At 46.5% G+C, this 13,937-nt stretch overlaps 1 protein-coding gene across 2 annotated transcripts in view; it reads right to left on the reverse strand.

Annotated features, from left to right (window-relative positions):
• Nucleotides 1-13,937, reverse strand: part of RNF13 (ring finger protein 13) — a 107,298-nt gene that overhangs the window by 65,417 nt on the left and 27,944 nt on the right. For both annotated transcript variants that reach the window (XM_006115934.5, XM_025181159.3), the window contains one exon: nt 487-612. In XM_006115934.5, the coding sequence (XP_006115996.1) occupies nt 487-612 (126 nt within the window). The remainder of the gene's footprint in view (nt 1-486; nt 613-13,937) is intronic.

Raw genomic sequence — 13,937 nt, forward strand, 5'->3', positions numbered from 1 at the left:
AAAGTGAAAAACCACAAACTAGTCTCCAACATCTATGATTACTGTCGCTGCCTCTAGATCAGGGCGAGTGGGGGGATCCTGCCCACAGATGCCCTGCCACTTCCCTGCCCTCAGGCCAATCAGGACGGGGGCAGGGAGCGAGAGACTTTGCATGCTCCTCCTGACCCCAGGCCCTGATTGGCCTGTCAGTGAGGGAGTGCATGAAGTCTCCTCCTGCTCTGCAAGGGGCATGCGGTGCTTACAGTGAAAGCACAGACGTGTCCTGTTTCTGCCCCTTCCGCTCAAGGCGCCCCCCTTCTGGGGCAGCCTGGGGCCACTTCAAAAATTAGTGAAGTGCCCCCCCGTCTAAAATTATTGCCCACCCCTGCTCTAGGTTACATGACTCTCATTTCATGTGTCGGAGTCCTTTTTGACATTAACCATAGCCATAATTCAGAAATAACAGCAGCTTTACATTTACAAACCTGTACAATGAAAGAGGCTTACCTTAACATCAAAGTTGCAGTCAAGTCTTCTGATTAACACAATGAAAGCATTGGAGACGTTGTCTTTCAGTGGTGGAGGTGCTATGGGCTCACATGCATTCTCTGGTTTTGAATTTATTAGGAAGCCCTGAAACAAAATCACAGCATCAGTTGAAGCTCTCTGACAACACAAGTCCTGGGGGGAAAAGTCATATTCTAGAAAGAAAACGAAGCAAATTCCTAGAGTTCAATCTTGTATCACTGTGAATTTTACATTGTATAAGTTGGACCTCCCTGGTCTGGCACTCTCAGGGCCTGACGGATACCAAATGAGGGAATCTGCTGTCCCAGAGGAGGTCCCCTGCCACTGACCCCCAGCCTGCCAACCCTCCCCACCAGCAGCTCCATTTCCAGCCCTGCCAGCCCCTGTGACTTTGTTCCATCAGGGTGGCTGGTCCCGGCCAGGCCCTGACCCCCCTACTGCCAGTCTTGGCTGAGACTGCTGCAGGTTCCCAGGTGGCAGCCCTGTAGGCTGCCATGAGTTCCCGGCTCTGCACACTGCTAGGGTTGCCAGATACCTTCACAAAAAATCCTGAACAGGCAGGGAAAAATTGGTTGAGCCAAAAAAAAAAAAAGAAAAAAAGAAGTCGCTACACCTTAAATTACCACGCTCCTTGGTCCCTCCGCCATCACAGATGCTGCAGGCTATCATTTTGAGAAAAAAGGCTATTGTGCCTTTTAATTACCGTGCTCCTTGCTCCCTCAACCCTCGCAGATGCTGCTGTCTAGCTGTCTGAGAAAAACAGAAAATACTGGATATTTTACATGTCCAGTATTCTCTGGTTTTTTTTTACCGGATGGAAGACCAAAATACTGAACTGTCCGGGTGAAAACCAGACACCCGGCAACCCTACACGCTACTGGACAATGGGCTTGTGGGCTGCCAGCCGTGGCTGGGGTTGCTGGATGTCGACTGCGGCTGCCACAGGCTGCTAACCACCGGCCGGGGTGCTGCAGGTTCCCAGCCCTAACTAAGCTTGCCACTGAGCTCCTAGCCCCAGGGTCTCTAGTTGGTCAAGCAACATCTATGGTCCAGGTTTCGGGAGGTACAGCCTGTATTATATTTTACTCATTTAAACAGGATCTCTAATACCAAAGTGCTGCTTAGGATCTTAGAGAAAACACAATGTCAAACTGAATATATATATATGAGTTGCCCTTAATCTTCCTATTGGCTTGTAACTAGTTACTAATGTCACTTCAAGAATTTGCAGTGTGTATGTGTGTACACACACACGCGCGGAGAGAGAGAGAGATTGGTATAGGAATATTTTTAAGGCCTGTTCACTGTGATTAACAAAACCACAGGCACACTAAGCCAACAAGCATTACCAAAGGGGAAGTCAAAGAAAATCTCAATCTATGAAAGCACTTACAGGATTTGCATTTAAATGTGTAATAGCTGATTTTACAAGGTTTGCAGAGATTTATGCACACCTATCAGAAGTGAAGAACCAGGAAACTTCAGGAATGTTGACTCTTAGGGAGTTCTTTGGACTGTCCCACCATGAGGCTGGGTTTGCACACACCTGAGGACAAGGATTAGGTATAACCCTCTTAATCTGCAGGTGCTCTAAAATCCACTGAAAAATCTTGCATCTTTAAGGGCACAGATGTGTTTATAGTGGCTGAATGCCTCAGCACTACTCTCTAAGGCATGAGTGAGAAATAATTTTTGGAGGGAGCCATGCCAAGATTTTGGAAAGTGGTTGAGGGCCACACTCTTCCATGATATTAATGGCGATGCAGGGTCTGGGATGGAGATTGGGTGCAGAAGGGAGCTTGGGGTAAGGGACTGGGGTGCAGCAGGGAGACTGGAGTCTGGGAGGGAGTTGGGATGAAGCAGGCACTTGTGACTGGAGCAGGGGTGGATGAGAGTTTTGTGGGGCCCAGGGCGCGGGGGCCAGGGCAGCTGTCCCGCTCGCCCTGCCCTATATCTGCTGCTGGACTGGAGTGCAGGCGTTTGGGATGTGACCTAGGATAGGAGCGGATTGTGATCTGGGGCAGGAGATTGGGGTGCCAGATGTGGGAGGGGGTATGGGTGTAAGAGGGGGACAGAGGGTTTGGGTATGTTGAGGGGGGGCAGAGAGTTGGGGCAGGAAAGGGTTGGGGTGCCAGAAGCAGGCTGTGGCCAAGAGACTTACTTGCCAGCTGCCAAAATAGCCTGCTTACCTGCCTGCAGAGCTTAAAATGTTTCCCAGCCTGCCTGCATGCTGGGCAATGTGCATCATGAATAACTGAGCCCAGGAGAGGGGGTGTGATTCTTCTTAGCTGCCTGTTATTCCAACAAGCAGCTCCCATTGGCCAGAAACTGGCCAATGGGAAAGTGCTGGAGGCAGCTCCTAAAACTTCCCCCCTTAGTACCATTTTTAAAACAGAAACAGAGTGCTGCCAGCTGCATTTTGCACAGTGCACGGAGCTGTGTGGCAAGCCTGGGGCACCCTGCTGCCTGTGTGGGCTGGATCTGGTTACTTGGTGGGCCAGATGCAGCCCGCGGGTCATATTTTGCCCAGGTCTGCTCTAAGGGTACAGGTGGAAGAGGTGGATGAGGCCTTTTTTAAACAATTAACAAAACTATCCAAAGCCCAAGATTTGGTGGTGATGGGGGGACTTCAACTATCCAGACATATGTTGGGAAACTAACACAGCGAGGCACAGGCTATCCAATAAGTTTCTGGACTACATTGGAGACAACTTTCTGTTTCAGAAGGTTGAAAAAGCTACCAGAGGAGAAGCTGTTCTGGATTTGGTTTTAACAAATAGGGAGGAACTAGTTGAGAACTTGAAAGTGGAAGACAGTATAGGGGACAGTGATCACGAAATAATAGAGTTCATGATCTTAAGGAAAGGTAGAAGGGAGACCACCACAATTGAGGTTATGGATTTCAGGAAGGCAGATTTTGATAAGCTCAGAGAACTTGTAGGTAAGGTCCCATGGGAAGCAAGACTGAAGGGAAAAACAACTGAGGAGAGTTGGAAGTATTTCAAAGGGACGTTGTTAAGGGCCCAAAAGCAAACAATTCCGCTGTGTAGGAAAGATAGAAAATATGGCAAAAGACCAGCTTGGCTTAACAAGGAGATCTTGCATGATCTCAAAATAAAAAAGGAGTCATATAAAAAATGGAAACTAGGACAACTAACAAAGGAGGAATATAGGCAAGCAACACGGGAATGCAGGGGCAAGATTAGAAAGGCAAAGGCACAAAATGAGATCAAACTAGCTACAGGCATAAAGGGAAACAAGAAGACCTTTTATAAATACATTAAAAGCAAGAGGAAGACCAAGGACAGGGTAGGCCCACTGCTTAGCGAGGAGGGAGAAGCAGTAACAGGGAACTTGGAAATGGCGGAGATGCTCAATGACTTCTTTGTTTCGGTCTTCACCGAGAAGTCTGGAGGTGTGCCTAACGTAGTGAATACAAGCAGAGAGAGGGTAAGTTTAGAAGATAGGATACACAAAGAACAAGTTAAAAATCACTTAGGAAAGTTAGATGTCAGCAAGTCACCAGGTCCTGATGAAATGCATCCCAGGATACTCAAGGAGCTGATAGAGGAGGTATCTGAGCCTTTAGCTATGATCTTTGAAAAATCATGGCAGACAGGGGAGATTCCAGAAGACTGGAAAAGGGCAAATATTGTGCCCATCTATAAAAAGGGGAATAAGAACAACCCAGGAAATTATAGACCGGTCAGTTTAACGTCTGTCCCAGGGAAGATAATGGAGCAGGTAATTAAGGAAATCGTATGCAAACACTTGGAAAGTAATAAAGTGATAGGGAATAGCCAGCATGGGTTTGTGAAGAACAAGTCATGCCAAACTAATCTGATAGCTTTCTTTGAAAAGATAACGAGCCTTGTGGATAAGGGAGAAGCGGTGGATGTCATATACCTAGACTTTAGTAAGGCATTTGATACGGTCTCGCATGATATTCTTATTGATAAACTAGGCAAATATAACTTAGATAGGGCCACGATAAGGTGGGTGCATAATTGGCTGGATAACCGTAGTCAGAGAGTTGTTGTTAACGGTTCTAAATCCTGCTGGAAAGGGATAACAAGTGGAGTTCCTCAAGGGTCTGTTTTGGGACCCGTACTATTCAATATCTTCATCAATGATGTAGATATTGGGATAGAGAGTACTCTTATTAAGTTTGCAGATGATACCAAACTGGGTGGGGTTGCAACTTCTTTGGAGGATAGGGACATAATTCAAAATGACCTTAGCAAGTTAGAGAAATGGTCAGAGGTAAACAGGATGAGGTTTAATAAGGAGAAATGCAGAGTGCTCCACTTAGGAAGGAACAATCAGTTCCATACATACAAGATGGGAAGCGACTGTCTAGGAAGGAGCATGGCGGAAAGGGATCTAGGGGTCATAGTGGACCACAAGTTGAATATGAGTCAACAGTGTGATGCTGTTGCAAAAAAAGCAAATATGATTCTAGGTTGTATCAACAGGTGTGTTGTAAGCAAAACTCGTGAAGTCATTCTGCCGCTCTATTCTGCACTAGTTAGGCCTCAGCTGGAGTACTGTGTCCAGTTCTGGGCGCCACATTTCAAGAAAGATGTGGAGAAATTGGAAAGGGTACAGAGAAGAGCGACAAGAATGATTAAAGGTTTAGAGAACATGACCTATGAAGCCAGGCTTCATGAACTGGGCTTGTTTAGTTTGGAAAAAAGAAGATTAAGGGGGGACATGATAGCGGTTTTCAAATATCTAAAAGGGTGTCACAAGGAGGAAGGCGAAAATTTGTTCCTCTTGGTTTCTGAGGACAGGACAAGGAGTAATGGGCTTAAAGTGCAGCAGGGGAGGTTTAGATTGGACATTAGGAAAAAATTCCTAACTGTCAGGGTGGTCAAATATTGGAATAAATTGCCAAGGGAGGTGGTGGAATCTCCCTCTCTGGAGATATTTAAGAACAGGTTAGATAGACATCTGTCAGGGATGGTGTAGACGGAGCTTGGTCCTGCCTTGAGGGCAGGGGGCTGGACTCGATGACCTCTCGAGGTCCCTTCCAGTCCTATTATTCTATGATTCTATGACATAACAGTGTTATATCGGAATAACTGACATTATTCCAAAATAACAGTGTGCATCTACAATACAAGCCTTTATTTCAAAATAATGTCGAGCTGAAGGACTTCTTACTCCGACTCATGGTAACCCTCATTTCATGAAGAGTAAGGGAAGTCTGAGAAAGAGTGTTCTTGCTTTGACTTGCTGCTGTGTAGACAGCGTTAAAAGCCGAGTTAAGCTATTTCAACTTAAGCTACACAATTGACATAGCTGAAGTTGCATGTCATAATTTGACTTTAGTCCTACTGTGTAGACATACCCAAATCCCTTTTTGCCCTGCCATGGTTTCAGGTTGGCTGCTATCCCAGACACCATCATTCATGAGAAGATTACACAACACAGATAGGGAAGCAATATAAGAATTCTGAAAGATATGCTATGCAAGTAGCATGGAACTGAAAATAGAAACAGATCACTCATTATGGGTGTGTCTACACTGCACTCTTAGCTCAAAGTAAGATACGCAAATTGTACTAGGCAAATTGCGAATCTTATTTCAATTCTTTTTCGAAATAGGCTATTTCAAAATTTGGTGCACCTACACAGCGCCAATTTCAAAATAAAATACTATTTTGAAACATCCCTTATCCCTCGTGTAATAAGGTTTAGAGGGATGCCAAAATAGCATGTCTGCTATATTTCGCAATAGTGGATGAGTTCAAAAGACCTGGGGTAGCTATTTCGGATTCCTCTGGTATCCCGAAATTGCACTGTTGTGTAGATGTACCCTTACCTCACACTGTAAATCAGTCAAAGCTTTAAGGTGGAAGATGTTTTGGAAAGTGTGACGGGGCGGCCCCGCCCCGCACTCAAGCCCAGAGAAACCACCTGGGGCCGGGGGCGGAGAAGGCCCCACCCACGCAGCCCTACCAGGCATGCTCCAAAGGGAGCCAAGGTACAAAAGGCTGCTGGCCTGCTCAGAAGGGGCAGACTGTGACCCGAGCTGGAGCTAGCAACCCCTGGCCAGAGAGGGAGTCGCCAAGGGAGCTGAGGGTGCTGCTGCCGGGCCTCCGCCGGGCTCGGCCCCAATGCCGGAGCCGCTGACCGACCCCCCGTGACCCGAGCCCCGGACCGGACTCCGCCAACTCTGCGGCTGCCAGGGGGAGGACCACTACAGTCAGTCGACCGACGTCAACAGGTGGGACTGCGGCAGGCTGCGAGCAGGGGGTAGGAAGCGACCCAGGGCAGGGAGCTGTAGAAGCCCGAGGGCTCGGGGCGTTGCGGGGAGGAGCCCCTGCCGAGCCAGTGGTGGGAACCGCCTGCCACTACTAGGGCCCTGGGTCGGGGCCCGGTGGAGAGGGAGGGCCCGGGCCCCCCTACTCCTGCTGCCCGAGACCCTGGCAAGTGGGGACCGGAGTAACAGACACTGAACTGTGGACTAGACCTCTGGGCCCGCAAACCGTGGACTAGGCCGGGAGGCCGTATTTCCCCTAAGAGGGGGGCATTGTACTTTGAGGGCTAGGCCCAGACGGGCTGAACTAGGCCCCGGATGGGGGTGGCAACCCCAAGACAGGGGTGAGCCCCCGACACAAAGCAACCTCAACCCTATCTCTTACATTTTACTTTTAACATGGAGATTTGACCCCCATGAAGTCTCTGAAGATGGTCTTCCTGAGAACCAGTGAAAGTGGCAATATACCTTAGAGCTACTGCTCCTCATTTGTGTGACACATACACCATTTTCATTCACTTTTGACCCTCTGAATTTATCAAGCAGAGAAGATACCTGGGCCCTAACAGATATTTTTCAATATACAATATTTAGACATGCCTCAATATTTCTGGCTTTTTAAATGGCAGTGATCAAAGTCAGTGACGCTGACATCATCTTTATGTCTGGAACTGTATCTTAATTTAATTTTCTTTATGGACTATGCAGCAGTCCTGGCTTTTGTTTCAGCAAGACCAGACTAACACGGCTACATCTCTATTACTTACTGAAGAGTGTGTGGCTAGGACTACACTATTATCATAGGGTCAGACTAACTCACATAGGCATACCCACACTAGCTTTAATCTAGACAGCGCTGCAAATAATAGCAACAAAGATGCTGCTGTATTGGATTTCAGCGTGGTCTGTACAAGAACACTCAATACTAGGGCTGGGCAAAATATGGCCTAGTGGCCAGATCTGGCCCGCCAAGCCACCAGATCCAGCCCACGGATCACCCTGCCAGGATCCTCAGGCACACAGCTGCACAGTTTAAAGTGCAGTCCCTATGTTTCTCTGCTTTGCAGGAAAGGGGGGAAACTTCATATGATATCCCTGCCCCCAGCCCTATCCTCAGCTCCTTTTGGCCAGAAACAACCGGCCAATAAAAATTGACCTCAGACAATCTCTTAGCTCCTATTGGCTGGAAACAGCCAGTCAATCAGACCAGAGAGATTGGCCTGGAAGCCGGGGTCAGCACAAGCCTCTTCCTTCACCCTGAGTTGAGAGCCATGTGGAAGAAACAGCCTGTATTTTCAAGGGATCTGGGGCTGCAGCAGGCAGGGAGCTCAGCTTGCCTTGGGGGTGTTGCAGGCCAAGAAATGCTTAGGTAAGTGCCTTCCAGCCAGAGCCTGCCTCTGGCACCACTGTCCCTCCCACACCCCAACTCCCTCCCCCAGGTCAACATCCAAACCCTCTGCACTCCCTTCCCCCAGGTCACAACTCCCTCCCAGACTCTGTACCCAATCCTATAGCCCTCCCCCAGGCCAGAATCCTCTCCTGCACCCAAGCACCCTCCCAAACCCTACACCCCATTCCCCTGCCCCAGGTCATAACCCTTCCTTCCCCCTAATACCCTCTCAGACCCCACACCGTCTCCTGCACCCCAGTCCCTTACCCCCTGTGCCATTCTGTACCCTGCCTCCATCTTAGACTCCACATGCTCTCGACAGAAAAGTGCAGCCCTTGAGCATGTACCAAAATCTTGGAGCAGCCCCTCCCTCCCCCACCAAAAATTATTGCTCAATCCCTGCCCAATATCCTGAGCATGTATTTGTGCACCTAGCCCATATTGGAGTCCATGCTGCTGTGTCTTCTTTGATATTTTTTAGCCATGCTATCTAGACTAGATGGGTATGCGTACATGAGTTGCAATTACAATGATTAATGTAAAAAAACCCTTAGTTGTTGTAAGTACCATGTAAATGTAGTAGAAAAAAGGAATGTAACAAAGGAAAATAACAGGAGATTGGAAAGTGCAAATTGAAGTAGGACACCCTCTGTTTTAATATCTTACAGGTCCTCCACACGCATGGAGGTCAGTTAATCTCCTCTGCACGTCAGTAGGGGTGTGTCTACACAGCAGAGCTTAACTCGAGATATGTGATGCAAATTGAGTTACGTCAATTGCATAGCTTATTTCGAAATTGGAAGCGTCTATACAGCACATTTTGAAATAGAGCATTCTTCTTCAGATTTCCCTTACTCCTCATACAATAAGGGTTACAGCAGTCAGAGTAAAAAGTCCTCCAGCTTGATAGTATTTCGACATTATTTTGAAATAACTGCCTGCTATGTAGACACGGATTAAGTTATTTTGAAATAACACTAGTTATTTTGAAATAACGTTGCTGTGTAGACATACCCTAAGTGAGAATAATAAATCTGACTTGAACTTGCATCACCTTGCATGATACCTCTAAATTAGGCTTGAAGCATCACCAGGAGAGAGAATCTTTCAGCCACTGCATTTCTACAACTCATCTTTGACCTTTGTTTCAGATTTAAACTTGTAAAATACATAGCCTGTAAACTGTAGCTTTTGATTCTCTAATCCTAGTTTCTAATGAAAACTAAAGCCTATACCAATTACTTTGCTGTGCTTGGAATTTGTGGTATTTAAGCCTTATTAGAAAAAGTTATTTGCTGTTTACACTGTTACATACACTCTACACAACCCTACTGTTTCATTCAAAAATTTGGTTATACAAACATCGATGTTGTTATATACAAGTTCTTTTTGTGCCCTCTGGTGGACTTTGAGTGCTTTATATTGCACTGTAAGGACAAACCCAAAACAAAACCCTAACAATCTTTACTGGACACAGTGAAAACTAAAAAACAAACAAAAACAATATGCTGCATTTCACCTATCAATTATGAGCTAACACATACGTGTAATTTATTTTTGTCTTGGAAGTTTAGTGAAGATAGATCATGGCATTTCAGTTCTCGCTTTCATAGGGACAAAACCTCACTTTCTCTCTCATGGAGGAGAATATGCAGGTTACTTTGCACTGGATTGACCTTCCCTGATGATAGTCAAGCCAATAAGAAGGGGCTATAGAATGGAACACAGATAGTACCTGGAGAGATATGAAAGGCCCCATCTGGTTCTCTGAAGATCCTACTCCATCTCCTTGATGCTGCAGCATCCCCAGAAGAGCTGCTTCACGTAGAAGAGAGGAGACCAAGGATGGGAAATAATTTTATCTTTTGTGGATGGAGTCAATTGGGAAAGTCCCATTGGGCTATTCTCTATTACTCCTTTATGGGGAAAGGACAGACACCCATCCTCCCCAACCTTTTGGAGCTCTTGGTCAATTTTGTGTCTAAATCACTGGGACCTTATGTTGTCATTCAACCAGGGAGATGCTACTCCTTCAGTGCATGGAGAATCTCTCATGAAGTCATTCACCAGCACCCTAGTCCTGGGCTCAACAACACTGTACAATTTACATAGCTGTTATTGGGCTGTGGATGCCTTGAGGGCTCTACTCCAAGAAGAGGGTCAAAAATGGATTTTAAGGGCTTAGGAAATCTAAAACCTCGACAAGTGTTGGAATATAACAGAGCAAAGGAGATTTTCATTTCACATGCCTTGTATTTACTGTATTTATTTACTTCCAGGGATTAATTCTGTTCATGCCCCCATGGAAAATAGCTCATGTCTATATTAGAGCAGAAAGAACAACCCAGGTGCTTACAAAAGTATGGAGTACCATACCTGAAATTATACTATACTGCACAATTCATTTTCAAGGGGAAAGGTGAAAGGATACTAACAGTGTGAAGGTAACAGTTTTGGCACTGTCAGCTTGGGAAAGATTTTTGCCCCAAAATGATTCTCTTTCTCTCACACTTGGCAATCAGGCCAGGACTTTCATGGTGCTCCCCAAAGAGGTGAGGAGTTAACCTGCAGGATCTCTGAAGTATCACCAGGTTCTCAGGATCAGTTAGCCCTATATGCTTACTATATGCTAGAACCCAGGAAATGAATACTCCTAACAAGGGTGCAAAGAAGGTCTAGGATTCAGCCCCTATATTTTTTGCATCAGTTAAGTCTGATTAAATTCCCTATGTACTCCTATTTTTTTAGAAGTTTACCCATGTGAATACCTGTCTACTCCTACCAGTTCCTTTCAGAATAATAGTTGTTCAAACCCTCTAGTCAGATAAGTTTTCTAACCTTTCTTCACAAGTTAGTTTTTTATACCTTGTCTCCTTTCTCCCCCCTCCAGTGGTCCCTCTAAGCTTCACATGTGATTAACCAGCCCCAACCAGTCAGAGGCTCAGGGCTCAATGCACAGAGCTGACTGGGCGGGGCTGATTAATCACTTGTGAAGCTGTGCTGCCCACCTCCCCTTTCTCCAGTTTTCTGCTGCCACACAACAGCCTCCCTCTTCCCTGGCGGACATGTGGAAGACTGCAGGGCCTGTAAGGCCCAGAAGCGGTTGTCCCTCCCCTCCCCCCCGGCCAGGAGTAAGAACCAGGTACAATCTGCTCCAGGCCCCTCTCCCTGGCAGCCAGGAGGGGGAAGGAGCCACTGCTGGGGGGAGGGGGAGGGCAGGAGTTGCAGGGAACAAGAACAGGAGCAGCCTTGGGGGAAAGGAGGTGGGGGTGGAGAAGAGCTCAGGCAATCTCTCCTCCCTGGCCACAGTATGTGGGGAGGGAGAGCGTCAGGCCAACCCAACTCCCCGGCAGCCGGGGAAGAGACAGCCCGGGCAGGCCAGGAGTACTATGCTTCACCGTGGCCCTCCCTGGTAGCCAGTGGGATGCCGGAGCTGCCTACCCCCAGAAAAGGGGGTTGGTGAGCGTAGCGAGCAGGGGGTACAGCCCCCTAGTACATATGCTTAAGTTAGGCCCTGAAAGAAACAATATTCTTTCCTAGGGATGGTAAGTAATAAGGTATACAGCACCTCAGTCTCTCCATGTGTTTGTTTACACCAGCTTGTTACATTTTTGTCTTTAAGGCTGCCATCTCTTCAGGACAGAGACTCACTGATTTTGTGTTTGTACAACATCCAAAACAGTGGGCTCACAATGCCATAGAGGCCTCCTGGCATTAGTGTAATGCAAGTCACTATGAAATAAGAATGTATGCAGTGAGGTAAACACTGGTTTAATTAAGTCAGTTTGAAAATTAATTTAAGTTTAAGACAGTATAATCTTCTTGTGTAAACAAAAGTCTAAGAGCGTGGGAAGGGGAGAAACAGGAAAAGAATAAAAAAATTTACTCTTCTCATGTGCGGGCAGTTGTGGATCAGAAAACTGAAGCTACAATGGTCAGATTATATTTTTACAGGTTCTTGGCATCATTCATGAGTGTTCCTTAGACTCCTCTGAGGTTACGCCGCGCTGAGCCAATCAGCTGTTTGTTGACTCAGTGCAGTAGTCTGGAGGCTCCGCAGTCAACATCAAAGGCATTTGTCGACCTCCTGGGAAGTCGACAAATGCCTTTGTCGACCATGGAGCGTCCAGACTACTGCGCTGAGCCGACAAACAGCTAATCGGCTCAAAGCAGCAGCCATTTAAATTTAAATGAAGCGGCGATTATTTAAATCGACGCTTCATTTTCCTAGGCTGGAGGCAAATCTTCATTTGCTGGAGGCAAATCTTTCCTATGCTGGAGGCAAATCTTCATTTTCAACATGCCTCTGTGGTCACTGCTCCCCGGCACTCGCACTCCTAGACGGAGCGGAGGTTCTGCCTTCGCGGGCCTTCCACGACTGTGGAGCCACTGGACACTGGGCCGCAGGCTGAAGTGCTGTGTTAAAAAGGAGCATCTTCAGACGCATCTCCCTGTTGCGTCTGGCCCTGGGGGTCAATTTAGAGCAATGACTGCATTTCTGTGGGATATGCCCCTCTCCAAAGCAGCGAATGCAGCAGGAGTGTCCGTCCGAGACTGGCATCGCGCCCCCACAGGAGGCACCTCTTTTAAACCCTGCAGGCATGTTGGAGTAAGTGCCTTAGCAGGAGATGGGGGGGAAAAGATCCCAGCAGGCCGAACAAAGGGCCGGAGGGATCGAACAAGAATAACTTTTTTGTGTGTGTGTGAACTAACTAACTAAAGTACTGTGATAACTAACTATACTATAAGGGGTGGGGGGGCTAACTGGGAAGGAACAAGTAACTTTGATCTAAATTCTCCTCAGGTTGATGAGGAGCACGTTCCAATTCCGTCTGCAGCCGTGGACAGTTAGGAGGAACTGGCATTAGACTGCAATGCGCAGAAAGAGCACGAACGCCGAGAGACGGCTTCTGCGCATGCACAGTCCACCAAGGGCTACTGCTGGCTAAAACTCTCCGGATTGTGGTGCCGGGACGAGCCAGACACTTGTAGTGGAGCACCCACGGGAACACTACTTGAAGAAAAAACTAGCAATACATCAGCTGCTATATATCCAAGCACAGTCTGCATATTGTACTTGATTGTTAGGTTATTCACACAGAAATGCAAGATTTTACTCAGCACAATTTCTCTAAATCTTCATTGCATTCTATTCTGTTACAGACTGTGGCAAAAACAAATCCTTTCTATCATCATCATAATGAAACTTACCACAAAGAAATGTTAGAGCCCTTTTACGTTAAAAAGATAATATATGTACAGCCCTAACATACCTTGTTGAAGAAACAGTTATGAGTTATATGGATGTTTCTTTCATTAATGCTAATTTATTTAAAAGATAAATGGAAAAAGTTAACAGGAAGACTGTTGCAATGCACAGACCCCAAAATATAGGAATTTCAGGAAATTTTAAAGATCAGTCACATTTCATGATTGCAGCTCACAAAGAATTCTTCTGCAAAAAAGACACCAAAATTTACAGTGCAATGATTGTGACTTCCCATTAAGCCTCTCTTCTGTTCTGCTAGTATCTATTCTGAGCCATACAAGCTGTGACTAGCACACAGAAAAAGCAGCAAGTACAGCTTAGCTTAGCATGGCCTCAGGTACAGGTAAAAAGCTGTGCCTTTAGGATGGCTTTTGGACAGCTAAATTACAGTAATATAGGGGCTGTTGATGTAGCTTTTTCTCAGATAGGGGTTCTTGTTCTTAAAGGGGCAAATACACGAAAGTCATTGGAGTTTCACCTGAGATGTTTGTTTATATTTGTATTTA

Source organism: Pelodiscus sinensis, chromosome 10 (assembly GCF_052426305.1).
Source record: "Pelodiscus sinensis isolate ZL-2025 chromosome 10, ASM5242630v1, whole genome shotgun sequence".
Taxonomy (NCBI): Eukaryota; Metazoa; Chordata; order Testudines; family Trionychidae; genus Pelodiscus; species Pelodiscus sinensis.